Source organism: Clavelina lepadiformis, chromosome 7 (assembly GCF_947623445.1).
Source record: "Clavelina lepadiformis chromosome 7, kaClaLepa1.1, whole genome shotgun sequence".
NCBI lineage: Eukaryota > Metazoa > Chordata > Ascidiacea > Aplousobranchia > Clavelinidae > Clavelina > Clavelina lepadiformis.
In genome coordinates this window covers 10,892,417-10,913,525 of record NC_135246.1, presented here as the reverse complement: position 1 = coordinate 10,913,525, position 21,109 = coordinate 10,892,417, and the positions used below count along the sequence as shown (strand labels likewise).

The following is a 21,109-nucleotide window of genomic DNA, read 5'->3' as shown; positions in this document are numbered from 1 at the left end:
CATCACTAATGGGCAGTATTTTGTCGCGCCCAGTATAATGACGTCATAATTGCTTTGAAATGCAAAAATTTTCTTTAATCGTCATTTTTTGTAAAGCATTGTATAAATATTTTTACAATGTTTTAAATCTAGTAATAAAAACTGGTAAGACTGTAATTTGTTAAAGTTCTTTAAACTTGTTTTGTTAAACACAAAACAATGATCCTCCAAAGTAAAATTTTAAATACAAAATTTATTTATTTTAAAAAAGTTGGTTTTAAAGTTGAAATTTAATTAAATTTTGTTTTTACCTAATACTTTTCTTGATTTTTAGTGGTGTAATGAAAATAGAAAACCAAAGAATCATTCTGACCTAAATTCTTCAACAACCAACACAAACACAACATTTCGCTTTGGGATCCTATGTTTAGACTCAGAACAGTCAGTTCTTTTTGACGCAGCTCTAGGAGGATGAGGTAGGAGCTAATATGGGAAATGACTATATAGATTAAAAATCGAAATAAATCGGCAAAAGTTTTCCAAATACATTTGCTCTATGTATTTTTGTGACAAGGTTGGAAATCTTTTTGACCGAGTTAATTTAATTTGTGTTTTTAAACAATACAGTATGGTGAAAAATGTCCTTGAAAAATAGCCTATACCGGGCAATAGTTTTAAGCTGTACGTTAACTCAGTGTTAATGGAATAGCTAAAATTTCAATTTTTTTTGTAGAACGGAATTGTGCCAGTTTAGTGGGTTAAAAATATACCCAGGACATGGGAAAAGGTACGCCAGAATAGATGGCAAATGCTTCAACCTTCTATCAGCAAAATGCGAAGCCCTTCTTCTGGCCAAGAAAAATCCCAGGAAAATCTGTTGGACCGTTCTTTACAGACGAAAATATAAAAAAGGCATACAGGCAAGTGAAACTATCAATTCTGGATAGCGATTTTCATTTCGCCAAACTGTAAAGTATTGCAGATTTCGACAAAACATCATGCTTGCAAAGACGCAGATTTTGGTGTAGTGGCGTCCACCGTAGCATTAATTCTTTATTTATTATAAATTGGCTTTCCAACAACCAAATTCTTTGATTGTTTATTGTAAATTAGCATGCACGTTAATGAATCTTGTGTGTGCTGCTGCCACACCTTCCACTATGGTCATTTTGTAATAAATCCATTAGCCTGATTATTTTGAGTAAATAGGCCTAGGCTACTACCAACTACTGTCGGTTTCGTTAAAAAATCGAGATTGAATTTCTTTGGTTTCTCCTACACTTTCTTCATGCGGGAATGTAAAAGCAAAAGAGACGCTGTTCTTGTTTTCCTGACAGGAAAGTACGGCAGTTTTCAACAAGATATTGTTTCTGCAAAGACGTAAATTTTATTTGATGGCTTGCACTGTAGCCCCAATATATTTATTACAATTTAGCTTTCAATCAACCAGTTTTCTTTATTATAAATCAGTGTAAAGATGAAAAAGTTTGGCCTGCACATTCAGGTTCCTTGTGCATAAAGGTGCCCTACTTTCCACTAAGGATTTTTAACCCAAATTGGCTTAATGGCAGTGCTAGTTATCAATAAATAATTAACAATTTATCACCGTCATTATTTCCAAGCATGTTTTAAGCCATCTAGCTTTTGGCGATTTTGTCTTGCATTAGCACATGTTGTTAACAATAATAACTAATTTGCACTGATTTGTTGTCACCGCGCCAATGATAATAATAAAATGGTTGAATGGTCAATTGAAACTCAGAAGTTTTCACACAACATTGTTTCATTCTTGATTACAAAAACTTTGCAACTTCACATTAGGGCACATGGTGAAGCCCAATGCATTATGTCATCTGTGTGATGCGTATGCTGAAGTGTGGCAAAGCCAATTCACGTCTGGCGTAATTATGGCAATTGTAAGTTCACTTTGCACGTGTAGACAAAAAAAACGTACACTGTCAGCGTAACTCACCGTGGTGCTGAAGGCTCGATTACATTGTGTGTGGCACGTTAGTTTTATCAAGTCCAGTGCACAACCATGTCATATTTAATCCTTGTTACCCAAATTGTGACATATTTTCTATGATATCAACTTAGCTATAAATGTTGAAATGTGCAAAATACAAAATTGTATTTTTGGTAATAAGTTTTATGTTTTGTACTGGGCTGTAAAGTTTAGCCTTTATGGGGAACGCATTCTTACATAAAAAAAATTAGCAAGCAAATTCATCTAGGTAAAGTCTGCTGCTTTTTAGCAAATAGAGTAAGTTTATTTGAATCCAAATTCAGTGCAGGTGTTTTATTACTTAACTTTGATGTTTTATTGTGAATACTACTCATATTTATGAAAATTAATCTTGAATTTTATGTGCAAAATTGAAACTTTGCAGTTGGTGAATTTTCTACTATTTAAAAAAAATCTGATACATACTGTGCAATTGAAAATTATTTTGGAACATCAAAAATATAATGTTTTCAAACTCTAATCTGATTGAATGGTACATGACAAATAATGATTTACCGTGAGCTTGTATCCTTAGAAAAAAAACTTGCAAGCCTCTGTATATAATTTGTTAAGGTTTGTTCAAGTGTGCATTAAGTATATTAATTATGCCTTCTAAAACTATATAATAGTATACATATATAATTATGTATACTAGTTTTAATGGTAGTGACAAAAGTGTTGTTGTGACTTTGAACAATTTTCTATATTACTCCTACACATTTCATGATTAAAGGCATTGTTTATGTTTAGCATTACAGCAAGGATAATGCAAATTATATGATAAGTATAGAATAACAAGCATTGCACTAGTAATAGGTTTACAAGACATAACTTAAAAGTGAACTAACTAACATAAATAACTACTTGCAGGAGGAAGTTGCCAAAAAACGAACTCGCAGAAATATAAAATTTCAGCGAGCCATTCAAGGGGCCTCTTGGGGTGAAATTCTCGCCAAGCGAAACCAAAAGCCGGAGGTGCGAAAGGCTCAACGTGAACAGGCTATAAAGTAGGTACTACAGTAAACATGACCATATAGCATTAGGGTCAACAAGCTGGCTCATGGCGAAATCTGTCCCGCCATGACAAATTAAATTTGCAAAATAAAGAGCTAATCTTAAGAAGTTAAAGAGAATAATACACCTCCATGTAATGAATGATCGTGTAGCTTATACTGTAGGGAATGAATGATAGCAGCTTGTTATTTGCGATATAGTTTTTCCCAGTTACTTAAGGAAAAAGCACTTTGTATTTGAAAATCTTAAATTAACACTGTTGTAGATAATGTACTAATTTTGATTCGATTCCATTCTAGTTCCCAGTTTATTTTGGCGGCCCCCACTGAATTATCAAATTGTGCATGTCATGTGTTTATTTCCCTTTCCTCAGTGTTTTTTCCATCCACTGCATAGAATGAGCATGGGCAATAAGCCAATATCAAAAAGAAGTGGAGACACTGCTTTCCTCTCATACACTGATTAGTACTTTGAAAACCTAATTGAACAGTCTTTTTGCTTAAGGGATTTTGGTAGTATTTAGTTTGATACACAAGCATTGTGCCAAAGAAAAACAGTGACTGATGTAATGTAGATACATTCCATTTACTGATCCATCAGTGTTTGTAGACTTCATACAACTTTAATTTGGTTGTATGAAAAAGAGCAATTTTGCAACAACCGGGGTGCTGCGGACCCTAGGGTGTCATTTGCGTTTCGCAAGGGTGCCACAAGTTATTGCGCACTAATCACAAGTCCAGAAAAAACGGTTGCGAAAAGTATTTTTATTAATGCAGAAACTTTATGTGACCCACTCTAAGTTTGGTTATTCCCTGCCTCCTGGTATAGAATATAAAATGAAACATCCTAATATATACTCATCATGATAATCAACTGGCAATTGTTTTGGCCATTTTCACTTACTTTCTTTAATGTTTGATTTTTTATTTCTGGGGGTGTATGATATTAATGCATTTTATTATACAGGGCGGCTAAGGAAAAGAAAAAAGCCACTGAACAAGCCAAGAAGGTTCAAAAAGTAAAGCCTTCAGCGCAAAAGATGAAGGCAGCAAAGAACATTCGTGCCCCGGCACCAAGAGTTGGTGGAAAGCGATAAGTTGGAGAAAATAAAATGTTGCTTTCTACTATTCTTGTTATGCATATGGCAACACAACAGTGTTCGTCATACGTGGTGCATGAAGCACCAGGTATAGGTCGATACGAACTTGATCCCCAGGAGATATGAGATTGAGGCAGAAACGAATTCCGTTTGTACTTCATACGAAAAAGTAGTGACAGTCAGTAGGGTAGAGCTGTTACTTGAAATAAGACGTTGAATATTTATAGATTCTTTATGAAGTAATTTTTAATTTATTTAGTGATCAAGTCCCGCAATCCAAATCGGTATATTGGATAGTTCAATTTCTTGGTCGTCCTTGACTCTGTTGGATTCTTTTTCTGCGGGGGTTTTATAAAATATATCAATCACCAGTCCAAGACAGCAATTGCTACCAATACTGTAGCAAGAAATTGAACATCCTACGTGCGACTGATGGTGCACACGTACAAAATCTTTCAACCTGAAACAAACTATCAGTAAAACTTTCTAAATACATAATGAAGTAGTACCGATAATTTCTGGACACCCTGTACTTTTTTTATTCATTCTAAACGTTATGAATTCGGTGGGAATCCCGCACCCCATAGCAATAAGATAACGTTCTCCTTTAAGCTTGGGAAATTACGCGTGAAAGGAGGATCACACGCAGATGTCTCTTGAGGTTTATGCATTTAACTGTCGGAAGAAGTTCATTACACCAATGCAAACCCAGAGTATGCTAATTTTTCCAGGAATCGTTTTCACGCACTAAGTGTCTGAAGTTCCTGACTATTATATGCAAGCAAAACCAATACTTGTGCCACCCAACAGGATATTTATTGTACCATATTGCACTAAAACGAGATTGCTAATGTAACCGTTATTAAATGCTTTATAAACAAAAAAACATTAATTTCAATGCTAGTTGCTCGTCCAATCAACCCTTCGATTTAAAATATTTCTTGCATTACTTGGCGTTAATAAGTGTATTCCCATTTCGGCTAAAACTGCTACAGGGTCAGAACGCGTCTTAACATCATAATCATCTGATTGATTTCTCATTTCCTCAAACACTTCTTCAAGCAAAAGTGCATTCCCGAGATGTAAATTTAACAAGTGACAAGTCTCCTTCAACCTAAAACGCAGTTAAAGTTATTCATGACATTTAAAACACTCTGAAACGTGAAGATTTTCACCTTTTGAAGTAATTCTCTGGTTTACCGGTATAGGGACCAAACAACGGGAACAAATTTCTTGTGATGTCAAATTGCAGTTGCAGGGCGCCGCCTTCATTAAAGTGATTTTCAAGCACCATCTGCAAGATTCATAAAACGGTATGAAGTACAGCTGATGCAGATAAATCTTACCTTGAAGGACAAACCCAAGTTAAACACAGACACAAGATAAGGAATAATGGCGAGGACAAACCTCACTGAATAAATATATATCAACAGCCTCGGCAACCCAACGCCACAGTTGAGTAAACAACATTGTGCAAAGTCTTTGTTGAAAGAGATAAAGCCGATCCTGCAACACTTCCAACATACCGCAAGCCGATCGAGATACAATTAACGTCACCTGCTCTTCAGCTGGTGGGAGGGCCAACCACCTACAGCAGTATACAACAGGAAAGCTTTTCACGTGCAAGTTTAAGGTGGTCATCATTCAAATACGCTGAAATAGTATTTTTAAATAATACATTTGACAGATGTTATTTATATAGCATTTAAGAACTGTTTTACACAAATAGCAAAGCTAACAAAAATACACAGATTTCATACTGATCATTTAAATATGGTCGACTTCTTGCTTTGAACTCAGCCAAGATAAGCTGTCCAATTCTTTCCACTCCTTCATTATATATTCTCTCATATAGCACTACCATAGGTTCGAAAACTGTATCGTCTGTTGAATGTTCAGAAGTAGAGGCAGTCGCCTGCTAAACAGGATAGGATAAGGGGAGATAAAGAATTAAAGCAGCAACCAAAATTACAGTAATTTTAAGTGTCATTTATTGTAGCAAAAGTTGATAATTTCTATTTTACATTTTCTGATTTGTTTCTAAAGAATCCATAACGTACCTTGCTACTCTCTCCGAGGTTTAAAAGGGAATTTGGCACAACACTACTTGTTGTTGACAGGTTATTATTTTTATCCTTCTGGTACTTTAGCTCCAGAAAAAACTTCAAAAAGGAAAATGTTATAAATACAAGTTTTTTCTGAGCACATTTCATTTCAAACCATATTCGAAATAAATGCAACTGCATTTTTATCAAAATGATCTGCAATAAACTTAGAAATGACGTAAGTGACTATGCTTACTATATTATCGGCCCACTCTTGCAGTACAACAGTAACATAATATGCGGCATTCAATATAGACGTGATTGTATCATCGCAATGGTTGTTTGCAAAGCTTCGAAACACCTATCAGTTAAGGCTAAAATTACTAAATTTTAATAATTCTACCAATGGACAAGGATCAGAGACAAAAGGGTAACTTAAGACCAGTCAAAATTTTGCCAACATTTATTTAGAAATTAATGCTTGTACCGTATGTAAAATTAACAATTACAATCTAACTACAAAAACCAATCTAAAAATTCAAATTTCAAACTTAAATGCAGGTAAACGGTAATGTTGGAATCAAATTGAAATATACAACATACCTGAGTAAGCCTAATACGAAAGTCATCCAACAACAACAACTGTAAATCAAGAAACTGTATTTGCTCTTGCATTGAGGGAAGATTTTTGTATCTGCAAAAAATCAACAAAAAAAATTGAAAAGTCCTACTTTAACAGTAACCAACCTAAGTAGCAGTCGCTACTTAAAATTGAATATGCTAAATTAAATTGAATATGCCATGGTACTTTGCAATCAAAACATTCTACAGTCTAACTCTAACCTATCTGTGATAGCTAGAAGCATTGACACAAATGATTCAGCACATTCTGGTGTCTTCATTTCGTCAACATCATCAATGTCACTTAATTCAAATTTAGATTTCCAAGCATCATCAGAAGACAGTAATGCATCAAGTCTTTCCACAGCAACTTTTTGTGCAAACAGAAGTAAAATTACAAGTCTAAACTCAGCCCAACTGACTCCCGGTATTTTACTTCTAGGGTAGTACCACTTACACAGTCTTTCTATGGTCAACCATTTCTTCATACATGTAGGCTGGCTGAAAACTATCAATGGACCATAAATTTTCAGCACCATATCTGGAATATTGTAAGCAGATCGAAGCTCACGATCAAACATAAGGACCTGAAACACACAGAAAGAATGACCTGCATTCAATAAAAGCTCATTAACTCAACTCCCTTATGAAAAATATTTGTTGTAAACAAGTTTCCACCATACAGACGTGATGTGAATGACACCGACAAAATACATCACAATGCTTAAGATTACTTCAATGGCGAGTTGCAAAAATCGGTTACTTACCTCATCAACAACATGTGAAAAAACATCATCATAGTAGATAATTTCTTCCATGTCATTGGCCAGCTTACTCACGACAAGTTGCAACAACCCTTGAGTGAAAATCACCTGTGTACATTGGATGGCATTGTCAATAAGTTGATAAAGCTAAGCTTACCAACCTAGCTAACAGAACATTTTAAAATCTACTTGTGTAATAGGGTATATGCAATTACTCATCATACCAGTGCATCAATATGGCCATGTTCATGCTTATCTAGTATTGGTTGAATGGTATGTTCTAAAAATCCTGAATGATGGCCAATCCAATTTAATATCTACATGAGGAGTATTTGGTAAATTTAAAAAAGTATCATAAACATAAACAAACATTTTAATGTATTAATAAACGCTAACTTGTAAATTAGTACAGTTTCATTTATAAGGATAAAGAGTATAAATAATATAAAACTTAATAACAAAATGGCACCAATAAGAATGATAATTTAATCGGGGCAAGACTTCCTACAAACCTGTAAACCTATTTACCTGGGCTAGGTACCATTCCGGTTTTCTTATATCATTTGTTTGCTTACTTCCACTGAAATGATATCGGAAACGTTTTTTGAGTGGCCGCAGCAGATGTTGAAATGGCAATAAAAGCTGATCATACTCATCTTTAGCACCTTAAAGCATCGATAAACAGTAACAAATAATCAATTAAGTGCCCAGGGGTTTATGTTTAAAGCATACAATTAGAAATGTATTAGGATAAAGTTTATACCATATGTACAGTATTACGTAGGAAAATAAAAGATATTAAATGGTACGAAAATTTATACTGTATGTTGAAAAAAATACCATTTGATGATGGAGCTCTGTTGTCAGAACAGCTACCACCAGTTGCTTCATCTGAGTTTTCTTGTAACAAGATTTTTCTGGACATGTCAAATATTTATGTTAAGAAAAATCAGTAAACAAAACACTGTATGAGTAATTTGAGTATGAACGAATGCAATGCAGCAAACAGTGTTTTAAGATGCACAAGTTATGAGTTTATAATTTTTCCTATGACATTGGACGATGATCCAATCAAAGAAAGGACCCAGTAAATTATTTTTGAGTTATTTGAAGTTGGTGAAATTGTATTGAGTCAAGCAAAATTTTGAGTCAGCAAAATCCTTGTTGGGGATGAAAGAAAGGTGCCAAATTACTGTAATCGAATTGCACTAAGCCAAATTAAACAAACTAAATAAAATTCAAATGTACACGATTCTGTCAGAACCGAAAAAAAATGTGACAAATTAGGCAAATTCACAAGTTAAATGAAGTCGGACTGTATAACGTATGCTACTTTTGCTATCAGATATAGGGCATTAAAAATAATTCAAAGGATACGGTAGTTGGATGTTTAGTAAATTGCCAATGATGCTTTCTAGTGTGCACGCAGGGTCTGGAGCAGTAAATGGACTTGGCATCTGTTTATCCTGGCCGTTAGCACTTTTTGATATTGTGTGAGGTCCTGGAGCTGATATAAATGGCCAATTTATAAGCTTCAAAATTGCGTCCAGCTCTCTGGATTAAAAAGAGATAAAAATAAAAGTCATAACCTTGGTAAAACTGTCATAGAACAATTCTTTTCAATATACAAGATAATCCAAACTTCAAAGAAAATTTTAGACGATAAGATAAAGCACATACTTGCTCAACTTGTCTTTCAGTATGTCATACCAAAACAAAATCATTTTCTTTAAAAATCCAGTGAGGTTGCAACAATTCGTACCGTGATTCACTAACTCTGTGTGATAGTTAACAAGTTCTTTGAAAATAATACAAGCATCTTTCATGCTGTCGCTCAAAATAGATTGCTGGATTTCGCCACTGGAACCATAAAATGTTAAAGAGTGCAAGTGTAAATGTTAAAGAGTAAAATAGTAACAGGAATGCATACAACAATATTAACTACAAATATTAGACTTTCTGTTTTACCTTGTCTCTTCGATTTTAGTAATCCACTTCATATAAGAAATGTATTTTTCAATCTCATTCACACGACTAACTGATTGTTGAAACCGCTCCACAGGTGGAGCGCATTTTTCCAAACATTCTGACGCTTGTATTGTCAGACTGTCTTTAGATTTTTGCACTTCAATCACTTTTTCCAAAGAGGATTTGGCTGAAGACAATGCTTCTTCGATTTTCGTTGGAACTTCAGTTGTGACAACAGACAGCTGAAAGCAAACATCTTTTACTTAACACTTGGCATAGTATTTTTATATGAATTTAAATTAAACTGCGATTGTAAGAGAAACTGATTCTTACCACTGCAGCGGTGCAAATCAGAATCTTGTACAAATAGAATGTTTGTATTACCTGTTGTTCAAGTGTTTGCTTCTTTTTCAAAGTCTCTTCATAGATTTTTTTTATATTTTTCAGGCTCTTAATATCTGATCCAAAAGTGGATTCAATGTATTGGTGTACATCACTGTGCTTAGTGGTCATATTTTACTACCGATAGCAATATCCTTGCACTAAAAGACAAGAAAAAAATTGGAAGCTGATCTCTTCAAAGATATACACTTTTACCTGCACGAAAAAATACAATATCACACAATATGTTTATCAAATTCAACAGTTCCCACAATCACCATTTACACAGCAGCCAGTAATGCACTGATTAAATGCTATCGTTTGAAAGATTGCATTTATTGAAAATGTCTCTAAAAATTGAATACAGTACTGTTAAAATTCAAAGAACAGCAAATTGTAACTCTAATCGAAATAGAATGAGCTAAAGTCAGTCAATCATAAATGTTCACTCTAGGAGGCCTCCAATCTTTTTTGAAGTCTGGAATGTCAATTTTTAACTTTGCCTGGGTTCCAATTTCATAGAGTGCAGGTGGAGAACCCTTTAACTCCTTTTTACGCTCCTTTGTTAAAGCTTTAGCCAATTTTTTTATTTCTCTATCTTCTAGTTTTAGTTCAGTTTGTCTTCTACTCTTGTCTAACGTAGTTTTCAATACACTTTTAAATCCAGTAGATTCATGTTGGACCATCTGATAAAATAATATTAACATCAAAGTCAGATTGCATTTATCTCATGTTGATTTTATGCAATCTATGGCAAGAGGCAAATAATGAGCACTTCCTAAGCAAGAATAACTAACCAAACACAAAGCCCCACATATAAATAAACATAAATTACTAACTGATTAACTAAATAAAATAGGTAACTAAAAGGGACCAACCTCAGGAAAATTCAGCTTCTGTTTTACTGTTTCACTGAGCAAAAGTAGTGTCACTCCAAATGTAGCCAAGCTGTTTGTCAGAACGTACAATCCAATTGCACTGGACCAATGACCAAACAGCAATGGCACAAGTATTGGAGGCAATAAACAGATGTATTTAAGATTTCTATAGACAATTAAAATAGGTTTTCAGATTTACAATTTCAAAGTTGACTTGTCAAATAAACCGTTTAAATATTCAAGCCCAGTGAATCTATTAAAAATGTTTGCAAATAATTCTGTTATACCTGAAGAATATCCTAACCTGTTGATAGCCGGTGATACTGGTACCGACCCAAGCTTTAAAGATGTAAAAATACTAATACTGAACACAGTTCCTGCCAGTGCTGGTAAAATTCTGTACGGGTCAGGAGCAGTTAAGCTGGAAATCCAAAAAAATTCTGCAGCTTCCAACGAAGGAACAGGAGCACCACACATGCCTCTTAAAGCAATCATGCATGACAAAAAAATCATTGGCATAGGCAAGTTGTTCATAAGCACTGTAACAAAATGATGTGATATATGGTAAAATCAGTCATAAGACCTATGCCTTTCATCGATTATATTATCATCAAATGACAACTTACAGTGTCTACCCCCGATTTTGTGCTCATTGCTATACGACTTAAGTTTTGATCTCGCTCTTCTACTTGTTTCCAAATCGTTTCGCCTGATAGCTGACGAGAATTTTTCTCGTATACTCTGCAAAACAAGCGTAGCATTTTCAATCCAAAACTGCTTCTTTTCGAGCCTATTTTATATTTAGCTACTACATCTCCTTGATATAAACAGTAACATCAAGAACACAACTCCAGCAATATAAAGCAAATATTTACCATAAGTTTTGGTGAGTGGTTTCTATAATTTATCATTCCTTTCCGGGTCTTTACAAAAACAGGTAAGAGAATTAATCTAAGCGCAAAAGTTCCAACAATAAGCGTTGTCGACCAAGACATATCTGTGGTTAAATGAACTGTCTCCAAGAAACTTTGTATCCAGTGTGATGGAGCCCAACCAGTTGCTAAACCCAACTCTGTGAAAGGAGGGTCAACAATTTTGGTCACAACGTCACTAAACTGTGTCACATCTGCATTAATGGGTGTAGTTGCGGGAATAGAAGGTAATTCCACATTTACATTTTGTGCGGCATTAAAGCATGATGTTACACTAAACAGTCTATGTAGTGATGCGTTTTTCCATGGCTTGGAAGCTTGCAATATACTTTGCCTATAATTGGCAATATATACGTTTTGACACACATGTCTTGAAAGCAGGCATGATGCTTTTATCATACGTAACTGGAGCATCGTTCAGTAGCTTAAGTTACTCTTAACGCTACCTATTGCATCTGAAAAACAGACATTTTATGTTTAAAACGTATGCAGTGATTCACTTCGAGGGCTTATAATAACAGGCAGTTAAAACAAAGTTTGCTCGGCCTTGTAAAAGAGTTTAAACATTATTTGGAAACTGTAAATGAATGTGTAAAAGACCTATAAACCACTCATTTGACAACAGATAGAGATGCAAGGGCTATTAACTAATCAAATGATAAAAAATAACCACGTTCCAAGCAAAAGGGTTTGGTTTCCAACAACCGTAAACCAATACAACACTTTTGATATTTGAACATCTGTCAGAAAGTTGTCGAAGTATATGAAGGGCAATCCAATAAACAACTACGCCATTTTCAGGACTATGGACATTACTAAAGAGAAAAAACAATTTATTATAAATTGTGCATTTTGAATACAAATATTGCTAATGCATGTTTTCATAAATTGGACAGGGCAATGGTAACAAAGTGCAATAACAGCAGAGCATGTGTTTTTTTGCAAATATCCTCATTCCTCATAGTAGTCAATCCATACGTTGGTTGCTCAGAGGAATGCAGTAGTAATTCATTCCCTACAAGCTGATGTACCAAATCGTTTCAGCTCTAAATAAATCTCCATTCTTGACTTGAAAACAAGCCACAAAATAAGGGAAAGGCGTCAGGCTGAATTTTTCATTGGGAATGTTGTCGGTTCAGTCCTCTTCATCTTCAGCTCCACTTTCATCATCCACTACACTCGTGTCACTTTTGTCATGCAGAAGCACATACTCTCTTGAACTGAACCCAAACTTTAAGACATCTTGCTCTTTCAGTTCAACGTACCTGCAGCAAATAGATGATGATGTTTCACATGTATCGATGAAATCGCACTGTGTGATCTTAAGTGTTTACAATGTTTTCATTAGTTAACACTAGTTTACCTTTGTGCTTCAATTTTTTCGTTGTTGACATATGTCCCATTAGCAGCAGCTAGATCAATGATGTATGGTTTCACCTTTCGACGCAAAACACCATCAGTTTCTTCTTCAATCATGCTGAATAAATGTGACTTGGGATTTCATAAAAAGATCAAAATTTCACATTAACATACACTGATAAGCAAAAGGCTTTTATATAAATATACCGAAATTGCAGAACAGCATGCTGCTTGGAACAGGATGGGTGGTCTACAGGAATGTCTGCAATCCTTCGCTGCCTTCCAAGCAAGAACGCACTTTGTCGATGAAGGTGTAGAGTCTATCAACAATATCACAACAATAAACACTAGATCCAAAAGTTTTATGATGAAGCAACGACCTTCAAAGCTTCAGTCCCCTTAAATGGGTAAAGTCTCCACTTCTTTTTAGGTATCCTAGCTTCAGGAGGTTCGTTGTACTTAATAACAACGCCACGGAATGTGTTGGTGTCTTCGGTCAAAGCTCCTGACAAACCAAGGTTTGGTTTTTCCTTTTCCGTTGGCTTTTCCTCGTCATCTATCATGAAATCAAGTAAGAAAAAACAATGTCACAAAACAGACCAATCACAGTATATAATGCTTTTGTGAAAAACAAAATATTTTACTTTTAAATGCTTTTTCTGTTTCTCCTGTCCTTTGACGTCTTTCCCATTCTTCCCTTCTCTGGTCATCATGCCTTCCACGTTCATTTCTGTCAGCTAAAATGACGAATAAAAGGTCAACAGCATAAAAAGTAAAATTTTAATGTTTCTGATGATTTTTGAGCATTTCTTCAGATATGCTAGCCTATATATAAGAGACTAGTTTACAAAAAAGCTTGTTTATACACACCATTTCTAGATCGACTATAACCGCGATCATGTCGCTCTTGTTTAACATGAATATCAGGTCTGTGTTGTCGATAAGGTCTGTCTAAAAAACGCTGTGTTTTAGCACTGTTAATGTTATAATTCAATATTATTTCCAAAACTTTTCAAAAAGTATTACCCCAAAATCTATTTGGAATCATGTAAAAAATATTGCTTTTATATTTACCTCTCCTTCGTCTACTTAGTTCTTCCTGCCTTCGATCAAAGTCTTCTTCCTTTTTAATATCAATGTCACGATGTCTATCTCGATTATCATCCCTGTATAATCTTTTCCGGCTTCTTTCATCTGGTGATCTGCTTGTTTTTCTTGCTTCACTTTTGTGCGCATTTCTATAATTGTGTCTTCTTTTCATTTCTGGAGATATATCACATCTTCGTCTTTCTTCTTTTGGATCATGTTGTTTTGAATGCTTACAAACATCTGGGCTTGAATCATTTAAGTCGGAAGCATATTGCTTAGGTTTTCTTTTTGTTTTTTCAGAGTCATGTATCTCCTTCTCTTTTTTATGCTTCTTGTGTTTTCCTGAATATTCCTCTGAATCACTAATGTTTTGCCTGACTTGTTTTGGCATTTTACTATAGACAGTTACCAAGCTAGTTTGATTACAAATTGCTGTAAAAACATATTTGAAAAATATTGCAAAGTTAAAACATAAATACAACAGAGGGTCCAAAGAAATGCTATGACTTTGTGATCAATTCAACAACTACTTTTCACAGACCACCGGTTTCAACCTAATTAAAGAATAAAATGGTGAAAAAATTGTTTAACTACATAGAATTCAGCAAGTGGTTGCTCCTAGAAGTGCAAGCTGAAAATGTTTAGCTCATTACGCAATACCAAAATAATGTTTAACCGGTATGCGATAATATGTACCATGTTGATTCCAAAGTATAAACACAACAAAATAGTGAATAGTCACTTCAACTTCGATTAGGGTAAATGTTTTTTGCATGAAAAAATATTTGCAAATAGTACATTTCATTACCCCAGACCTGTGTTGACCAGTTGTTTGTTGAATAAAAACACGAATCGTAACAAAGCAATTTCAATAACGGCCTCATGATTCAACCTTGCTTTACTTCCTTTCATTATTGGTTTTCCGTCAACATAGATTGGCCTTTTGCCTTCATTTGTTAATATAAATTCACCATTCTTTTTCATCTTAATGGTCCCTTGCTTTCTTGAGACTTTGTGTGCTGGTCCTTCCAAAGACAAATCAATGTCAACTGCGGAATATTCAGTGCACCGACCAAAGGTAATTTCTCGTGACCTCATTAGGTAACGAACAAGTCTACCACGTAAGACAGCAATTGTATGCTGATCCAATTCTGGAAGTGGAGCACCAGTTACACTGCTAACCAATACTTCCCAACGTGGAACTTCTTCCTCCAGTTTTTTAATTTCGTGCTTTTGCTTCCTATCTGTGATCTGCATTTCGTGATCAACAAGATCATCTTTATGAGAAAGAAGTTCTTTATCATCCAACATGTCTTCCGCATCCGAAAAACTCATAATCTGATCACCCTGGGACAAAGGTTGAACAGACTGGTCTGCAATTAAATTGTTTTCCTTCATCAGATACCAGTGTTTCTCTAGCGAAGCAGCTGAGCGTAAACGATAAAATACTGAAGTATTGTTTTCCAGTAATTCCTGAAAGATGTCTCTTGTTGGCTTTGATGCCATTAAGACTTTGGACAAAAGACCTTCCTCTTCCTTGCTGAAGAGTGCACGTGCATGGGTTTCCTCAGCAATTTCATATGGCAGTGACTTCATGGCCTGTTTTGCAAGAGCACAGATAACAGGATCATAAAGCAAGGCATACCATCTTTCTTGCACCTCTTCTAACGTAAAGTGACACGAAAATTTGACAGCCATATGCACAAGATTTAAATCCTGAACTTGTTCTACGGCATCAATGAGTAAAATATCATCTGTAGGCTTCCATCGGCCCATGTCCTTGACCGCTGCAAAAGCTTGTCTTGTCTTTTTAATCTTCTTCCGTTTTGCTAATTTACGTTCATTTGATGAAGTTCCAGGAATTGATGGTACTTTTTTAACATTTTCAACACCAGTACGGGTTAATCTTTTTTCGGACAAGTCAAGTTTCATAATGCTTACACTGGGCCTTTCGCATGTTACGCTAAGTATATCAGAACTTCCTGATAGAACTTCATCAGTACCGTCAGTACTTTTACGCTGTGTTTTGGATGGCAAACTACTTTCAACAAGTTCGTCGTCAAACTTTCTTCGCTTTATTGATCTTGAAGAATGACGACGATGCCCACCAATGGATGCAGCTTCACTTTGATGAACAGACATCAATCCAGTCTAGTGAAAGCAATATGCAAGTGTGTTTAGGCTAGTAGGCTTCAACCAATTAACAAACCCATACAAAATTGATTATGTATTAATAAACAATCCTTAAATATGAAAAACAAATTCAAAGTAATATTAGGCCTAGACAGTTAGACTAGTTTTTTGGCAGTAAGCCTTATATGCAAATATAATCAATCAATCACTTAATTGTTTGTCAAGTAAGTCAATTATATTCATTTCGAAAAAGAGGTGTAACCATGCAAGTAAGCACCCATATTCTCTTTTCTTTAGGTGCCATTTACATTTACTAAAATTGCTATTATTATTACATTGATATGTATTAATACGGTGTATTGTACCATAATGTATTAATATGTATTAATGATATGCATCAACAATATTTACCAGATAAGAATAGTTTTGTCCTGCCACGAAAACTGTAAATGATAAATACAGAGCGTGGTCTGATTTACCTACATTAGCAAACCTTAAGGTTATACCTTATACCAACATAGTTTCTTATCCATATCCTTTATCCTGAACAATAGTATGATAACTATTGGACTATAATATAGGTCTAAGCAATGCTAAATATGATGTGAGCCTGCTGTCATATAGCCTACTCTTCTTAAACTTAAAGTGCAATACTGTGCAGTGTACAAGAAAGATCAACTAAATCAGTGTTCAACCCTGTCAGTGATTTTAAAACTTTTTTTTATAGATGGCCACTTTGCTCTCAAAAAATATCTCTAGTGCCCCTTAAAGCACAAGCAGGTATAGTCTAGAGCAGGGGTGGGCAACATACGGCCCGCGACGAGATTTTGAGCTGCCTGCAGGCAGTTTCCGATCTTACATGATAATGTGGCCCGCGGACACAGTCTGCCCCAATCGACGTTATAACGTTAATAAATTCATTAAATGCTGTTTATGGTCTTTATGCTTTTAAACTTAAAGTTTACATTAAATACGATTTATTCCTTGTATAGGTGGATAAATACGCGATTAATGTATCATCTCAGGAATCCGGCCCGCCAAGTACTTCATTTTCCCATATCGGGCCCGCCAACTGGGTAAGTTGCCCGCCCCTGGTCTAGAGTCTATACAGGGATGTCCAACCTTTTATTATAGTGGGCCGCATTGTCACTTGAAATAATTCAATGGGCCGCAGAACCTATTAAATTACCCAAGTACTAAATGCGTGCTTTACTTCTTCGAGTCTTATAGTTATATATAATCATGTTGCTCCCATACTATACTAATACTGCGCCCCTAAAAGCTGACTAGTACATTTTAATTAGGCTAAGATTCATAGTTCAAAATAATACTTTTAGAATGAAAATGACTAGCGGGCCGCACAAAAATCTCAGGCAGGCCGCAGGTTGGACATCCCTGGTCTAGACAGTACATGCAAGTTCAGAGTTGGGCATAAGTGCGCTTTTTTAAGGAGCGACTCTTTTTTTTTTTAAAGTAGGAGCGGAATCACTAGCGCCTTTTTAGGAGTTATTCGCTCATCGCTCTGTTGATGTACAAACAACACTGCAAATGGAAATGCAAATAGATACAAATGGTTAGATTAAAAAAATTTAAGCTCCAGGACTGCTATAAAACTATAATTTCATGTAGTGAATAAAAATTAAGTGCTTTGAGCCTATTGTCACGCACAACTTTTGCTCCGCTCAATTAATGGCACAAAGTAATCAATACAATACACACCACTAAGTACATCAGAACCATGTGATGGTGGTTCGACATAAGCACTTTAATTTTAAGCTGATAACAACGGACATTGTCAAAGAGTCTGGTGACTGATGAGATGAGAGATAGACTTACACAGGTGAGTTATGAGCATAGAGTCATAATTTGCTTCACACTGTCATTATTTTTACAACTTAACTGATATATGCTTTTAAAGTGAAGAATAGTAAATTATTGAATATCGGTATCTACAATTCCAGAAGATTCTTAATACTCTACTCTTCTATTAATCATTTGCGACAGGTATGACCAAAAGAAAGCTCTCCAATGTGGGATTCCATGAAATTTCCTAACATTTACAACAAATAATTGTAAGCAATTACAGCTGCAGTTACACACATGTTTTACAATAAAAAGTTGCAACATACGGATGCAATTGGTTTTTAAACATGTACCAGAGTGAAATTATTTTTTAATTACTAAAAAGAGTGGGAGTATGAGAATGCACAGCAAAATGAGTTCTCTCTTTTCTTTGTAGAAGAGCGAAAATATGGGCGACATGCTTTTTTCATTGAAGAGAAAGAGTGACGCTCTTTTTGAAAGAGCAGTTGTCCAGCTATGCATGTAAAATCAAAGAACACTATTATGTTATGAAAATGTCCATAAAAAGTTTGAAATTATGCGGTAATTAGTCAATTGCCATTAAATCTGTGCAAACTTTTACTTTCGTCTTTGACTGTGGACAGCTAACGGTATTGTGCAAACCATATTGTTATAGCAAAACAAAACTAGAAATATAGTCACATACAATCAATAAACGAGGGAAAAACGGCAAATCTCCTAGAGTTTGTGCAAGCTGTGCTGAAAATTAAGCATGGCTAACAAACCAAGAATATGTTTACGTTGACAGTCCCTGACTGGAAAGCATGGCTCTTTCCAACGAGATCTCGGGGATGCACTAGGTACATTTTGCAGAACTTTTGCAATGAACACTAGCCTAAAGACATAGGCTAGCTGCGGGCTTCTTTTTTGGTGGTAAATGTGTGATCTGTAAAAAAAGACACATTGTGCTTATTTGTTTTAGAGGAAGATAAAAATAGAAGAGCAAAAGTAAATGTCTCTTGTTTTTGGAGATCGCACCATTGCTTAAACTTAGCATTCAGTTTCAGTTTCAGTTTCACCAAGCACAGTCTTGAAAAATCTCGAGGGTAGAGTTGCCATGCTTTCCACTATAGGCTAGTGAAAAGATCAGTAAAAAGCTATAAACAAAGAGCACATAGAAGACGTTCGACAGGATCAATAGGCCTATAGGCCTAAATGTACCAAAATACACGCAGAGAAACGTGTAAGCTACACAAAATTATGATTTATGTGCCAATTTTCTGGCGCAGGATTGCCGTTTTGCCATATAGGCCTATTCCATATTATACGTATAAACAAACAAACAAAAGCACAAATTTTGGCATTTCATTTATTTTCGCATTTATCCGAAGAACTGAAAGTAAACTTTCCAATAGGTCCTGCTGGGCCCATTAAACACGACCTTTGATCCCTTTGTCCAAGACCACTTGCACTACAGTACCGGTAGCACACTACTACAGTGTGCTAGATACCAACACGGACCACAAAATCTCCTGGTGAACAATTTTATATTTAAGCGATAGGCCTAGGATAAAGGCTAAAAAAAATTAAAACAATAAATAAAAAATGTGTAGGCATATCAACTGCAACTTGCACAACTACAACTACGATAGGCTAGGGCTTCTAAACAAAAGTAAAAATCGACATGAACAAAAAGTTGTCTTTCTTATACTGTATTCGCCAAGGTCTCACTCATATTTGTTTTTTACAATTCCTAAATTATCTAAATAACGAAAGTAGTAATTCGATTGTACCTTGGCTGTGAAATTATTATCATGACCGAAAAATCGTTTTTGATCAGTGTTAGTTTATATTTAAATATTATTTAGCTTTTTTTCTTCTTCTAGTCTTCCACAAAAAAATAACGATCCAATACCTTGCGTAACACGAAAAATAGGGTAGTTCAGAACAAATATCTTGTGATTAATGGCTGAAATAAGTTCTAAAATATTTTAAGTTTGATAAAAATTTAAGCACATTTAGTCATCATGCATGTCTGTATAAAGACAAACTGATAACAACCGCTGTGCGTTTGCACCTCTCTAAATACCGCTTGAGGACTAATAAGACTAAGAGAACGACTAATAGAATTACTAAGGTCTGAGGAAAAGCGAACAAGCCAACCAAAGCAATTTACCCATAAACATCTTAGTTTCTCTTAATCCTTATAGTTCTCTCAATTTTCTTAGTTCTCTTAGCCCACTGACAGTATTGAAATATCCGGTAGGTGGCGGCACTCGGTGAACACTAAGCATTTTCTAAACACGGGAAACATGTCATTGCGACCAGTCTGGTCGGACCAGACCACAATTAAGAAGGAACAAACTAGGTTTTTAACAGAAAGACCTAAATTACGTATCGAGAAAAGATAGCTGATAGGGTGTAGGGGTCTCCTTCACTTTTACACTCCGGTAACCGGTGTCGTGCCAAATATTGACCCCCCTTTGTGAGGTAATAAATTCATTAATTCAATACGCAATAAGCACTAACACAAGTATCCTACAGAACTTACAGACAGAATTAGGGCAACACTTGTCATCTGCATACGGTATTTTGTTTGCCATTTATTCGCAAAAGTTACGATATCATACTATTCAGCCAATGAATTGTCGCACGTTTTCTGCTGATTCAAATCCTTTATCAGACAATGAATGTATTATATCACAGACAGGGGTCAATATTTGGCACTACACCGGACTAGAGTATTGAGAAATCATTAGGTTACCTCATTATTTCTTTTCTATTACCTCATAAGTCACGTGTCGTGTCCCACATTTTCCACTGATGTTTTCATGTCAGTATGTTATTGTTGGCATAAATCGGTTGCTTACTAAGCAAACAAAAAGTTTATAGATTTTTGCTACAACATTACTATAAAATTTGGAATGGTATGATAAATCTTTATCCTTGGACTAAAGGAAGTTTTTGAACAACTTAAACCCAGCAATGATTCCTCATCACTCGAGCCCCAATGGCACTATTCAATACCGGTAGGTTTAC

General features: G+C 35.2%; 5 protein-coding genes across 6 annotated transcripts; 1 reads left to right on the top strand and 4 right to left on the bottom strand.

Annotated features, from left to right (window-relative positions):
• Nucleotides 1-317: 317 nt before the first annotated feature.
• On the top strand, nt 318-4,122 carry LOC143464465 (large ribosomal subunit protein eL24-like). Its single transcript, XM_076962246.1, has 4 exons — nt 318-455; nt 713-899; nt 2,855-2,991; nt 3,965-4,122. Exons 1-4 carry the CDS (start codon nt 451-453, stop codon nt 4,092-4,094), a joined length of 459 nt encoding a protein of 152 aa, XP_076818361.1. The 5' UTR covers nt 318-450; the 3' UTR covers nt 4,095-4,122.
• Nucleotides 4,123-4,888: 766 nt separating this feature from the next.
• Nucleotides 4,889-10,022, bottom strand: LOC143464439 (RAD50-interacting protein 1-like). 2 transcript variants are annotated; one of them, XM_076962196.1, is made up of 17 exons: nt 9,880-10,022; nt 9,496-9,737; nt 9,208-9,387; nt 8,905-9,081; nt 8,368-8,444; nt 8,056-8,192; nt 7,752-7,844; nt 7,531-7,635; nt 7,221-7,350; nt 6,986-7,133; nt 6,746-6,836; nt 6,399-6,503; nt 6,158-6,259; nt 5,858-6,015; nt 5,505-5,685; nt 5,273-5,391; nt 4,889-5,211 (listed from the first exon to the last, which is right to left on the bottom strand). In XM_076962196.1, exons 1-17 carry the CDS (start codon nt 10,006-10,008, stop codon nt 4,998-5,000), a joined length of 2,388 nt encoding a protein of 795 aa, XP_076818311.1. In that variant the 5' UTR covers nt 10,009-10,022; the 3' UTR covers nt 4,889-4,997. The 2 variants fall into 2 exon arrangements, with proteins under 2 accessions (XP_076818311.1, XP_076818312.1); XM_076962197.1 differs by having other exon boundaries at nt 5,858-6,012.
• Nucleotides 10,023-10,037: 15 nt separating this feature from the next.
• LOC143464452 (mitochondrial inner membrane protein OXA1L-like) lies at nt 10,038-12,100 on the bottom strand. The gene is made up of 5 exons (XM_076962223.1): nt 11,630-12,100; nt 11,381-11,495; nt 11,059-11,293; nt 10,755-10,920; nt 10,038-10,562 (listed from the first exon to the last, which is right to left on the bottom strand). The coding sequence occupies exons 1-5, from the start codon at nt 12,098-12,100 to the stop codon at nt 10,308-10,310; spliced, it is 1,242 nt and encodes a 413-aa protein (XP_076818338.1). The 3' UTR covers nt 10,038-10,307.
• A 40-nt stretch (nt 12,101-12,140) lies between these two features.
• Nucleotides 12,141-14,614, bottom strand: LOC143464453 (uncharacterized). The gene is made up of 7 exons (XM_076962224.1): nt 14,120-14,614; nt 13,916-13,996; nt 13,690-13,782; nt 13,426-13,601; nt 13,253-13,365; nt 13,050-13,163; nt 12,141-12,951 (listed from the first exon to the last, which is right to left on the bottom strand). The coding sequence occupies exons 1-7, from the start codon at nt 14,523-14,525 to the stop codon at nt 12,822-12,824; spliced, it is 1,113 nt and encodes a 370-aa protein (XP_076818339.1). The 5' UTR covers nt 14,526-14,614; the 3' UTR covers nt 12,141-12,821.
• On the bottom strand, nt 14,564-17,074 carry LOC143464451 (microspherule protein 1-like). The gene is made up of 2 exons (XM_076962222.1): nt 16,679-17,074; nt 14,564-16,285 (listed from the first exon to the last, which is right to left on the bottom strand). Exon 2 carries the CDS (start codon nt 16,274-16,276, stop codon nt 14,939-14,941), a length of 1,338 nt encoding a protein of 445 aa, XP_076818337.1. The 5' UTR covers nt 16,277-16,285; nt 16,679-17,074; the 3' UTR covers nt 14,564-14,938.
• Between the last annotated feature and the right edge of the window lie 4,035 nt (nt 17,075-21,109).

Bases quoted from the DNA above. Each gene is read 5' to 3' on its own strand.
- LOC143464452 (XM_076962223.1), bottom strand. From the start codon at position 12,100: ATGCTCCAGTTACGTATGATAAAAGCATCATGCCTGCTTTCAAGACAT. The intron at 11,496-11,629 runs GTAAATATTTGC...CTTGTTTTGCAG, and splicing joins ACCACTCACCAAAACTTATG to AGTATACGAGAAAAATTCTC. The intron at 10,921-11,058 runs GTTAGGATATTC...AATTGTCTATAG, and splicing joins GTATCACCGGCTATCAACAG to AAATCTTAAATACATCTGTT.
- LOC143464451 (XM_076962222.1), bottom strand. From the start codon at position 16,276: ATGTCTGTTCATCAAAGTGAAGCTGCATCCATTGGTGGGCATCGTCGT.
- LOC143464453 (XM_076962224.1), bottom strand. From the start codon at position 14,525: ATGCCAAAACAAGTCAGGCAAAACATTAGTGATTCAGAGGAATATTCA. The intron at 13,366-13,425 runs GTCGTTGCTTCA...TATTGTTGATAG, and splicing joins AGGGGACTGAAGCTTTGAAG to ACTCTACACCTTCATCGACA. The intron at 13,164-13,252 runs GTATATTTATAT...ACATTTATTCAG, and splicing joins CATGCTGTTCTGCAATTTCG to CATGATTGAAGAAGAAACTG.
- LOC143464465 (XM_076962246.1), top strand. The intron at 900-2,854 runs GCAAGTGAAACT...AACTACTTGCAG, and splicing joins AATATAAAAAAGGCATACAG to GAGGAAGTTGCCAAAAAACG. The intron at 2,992-3,964 runs GTAGGTACTACA...TTTATTATACAG, and splicing joins CAACGTGAACAGGCTATAAA to GGCGGCTAAGGAAAAGAAAA.
- LOC143464439 (XM_076962196.1), bottom strand. From the start codon at position 10,008: ATGACCACTAAGCACAGTGATGTACACCAATACATTGAATCCACTTTT. The intron at 9,738-9,879 runs GTAATACAAACA...GTTTGCTTTCAG, and splicing joins AGCAAACACTTGAACAACAG to CTGTCTGTTGTCACAACTGA. The intron at 7,636-7,751 runs GTATGATGAGTA...CAATGTACACAG, and splicing joins ATGGCCATATTGATGCACTG to GTGATTTTCACTCAAGGGTT.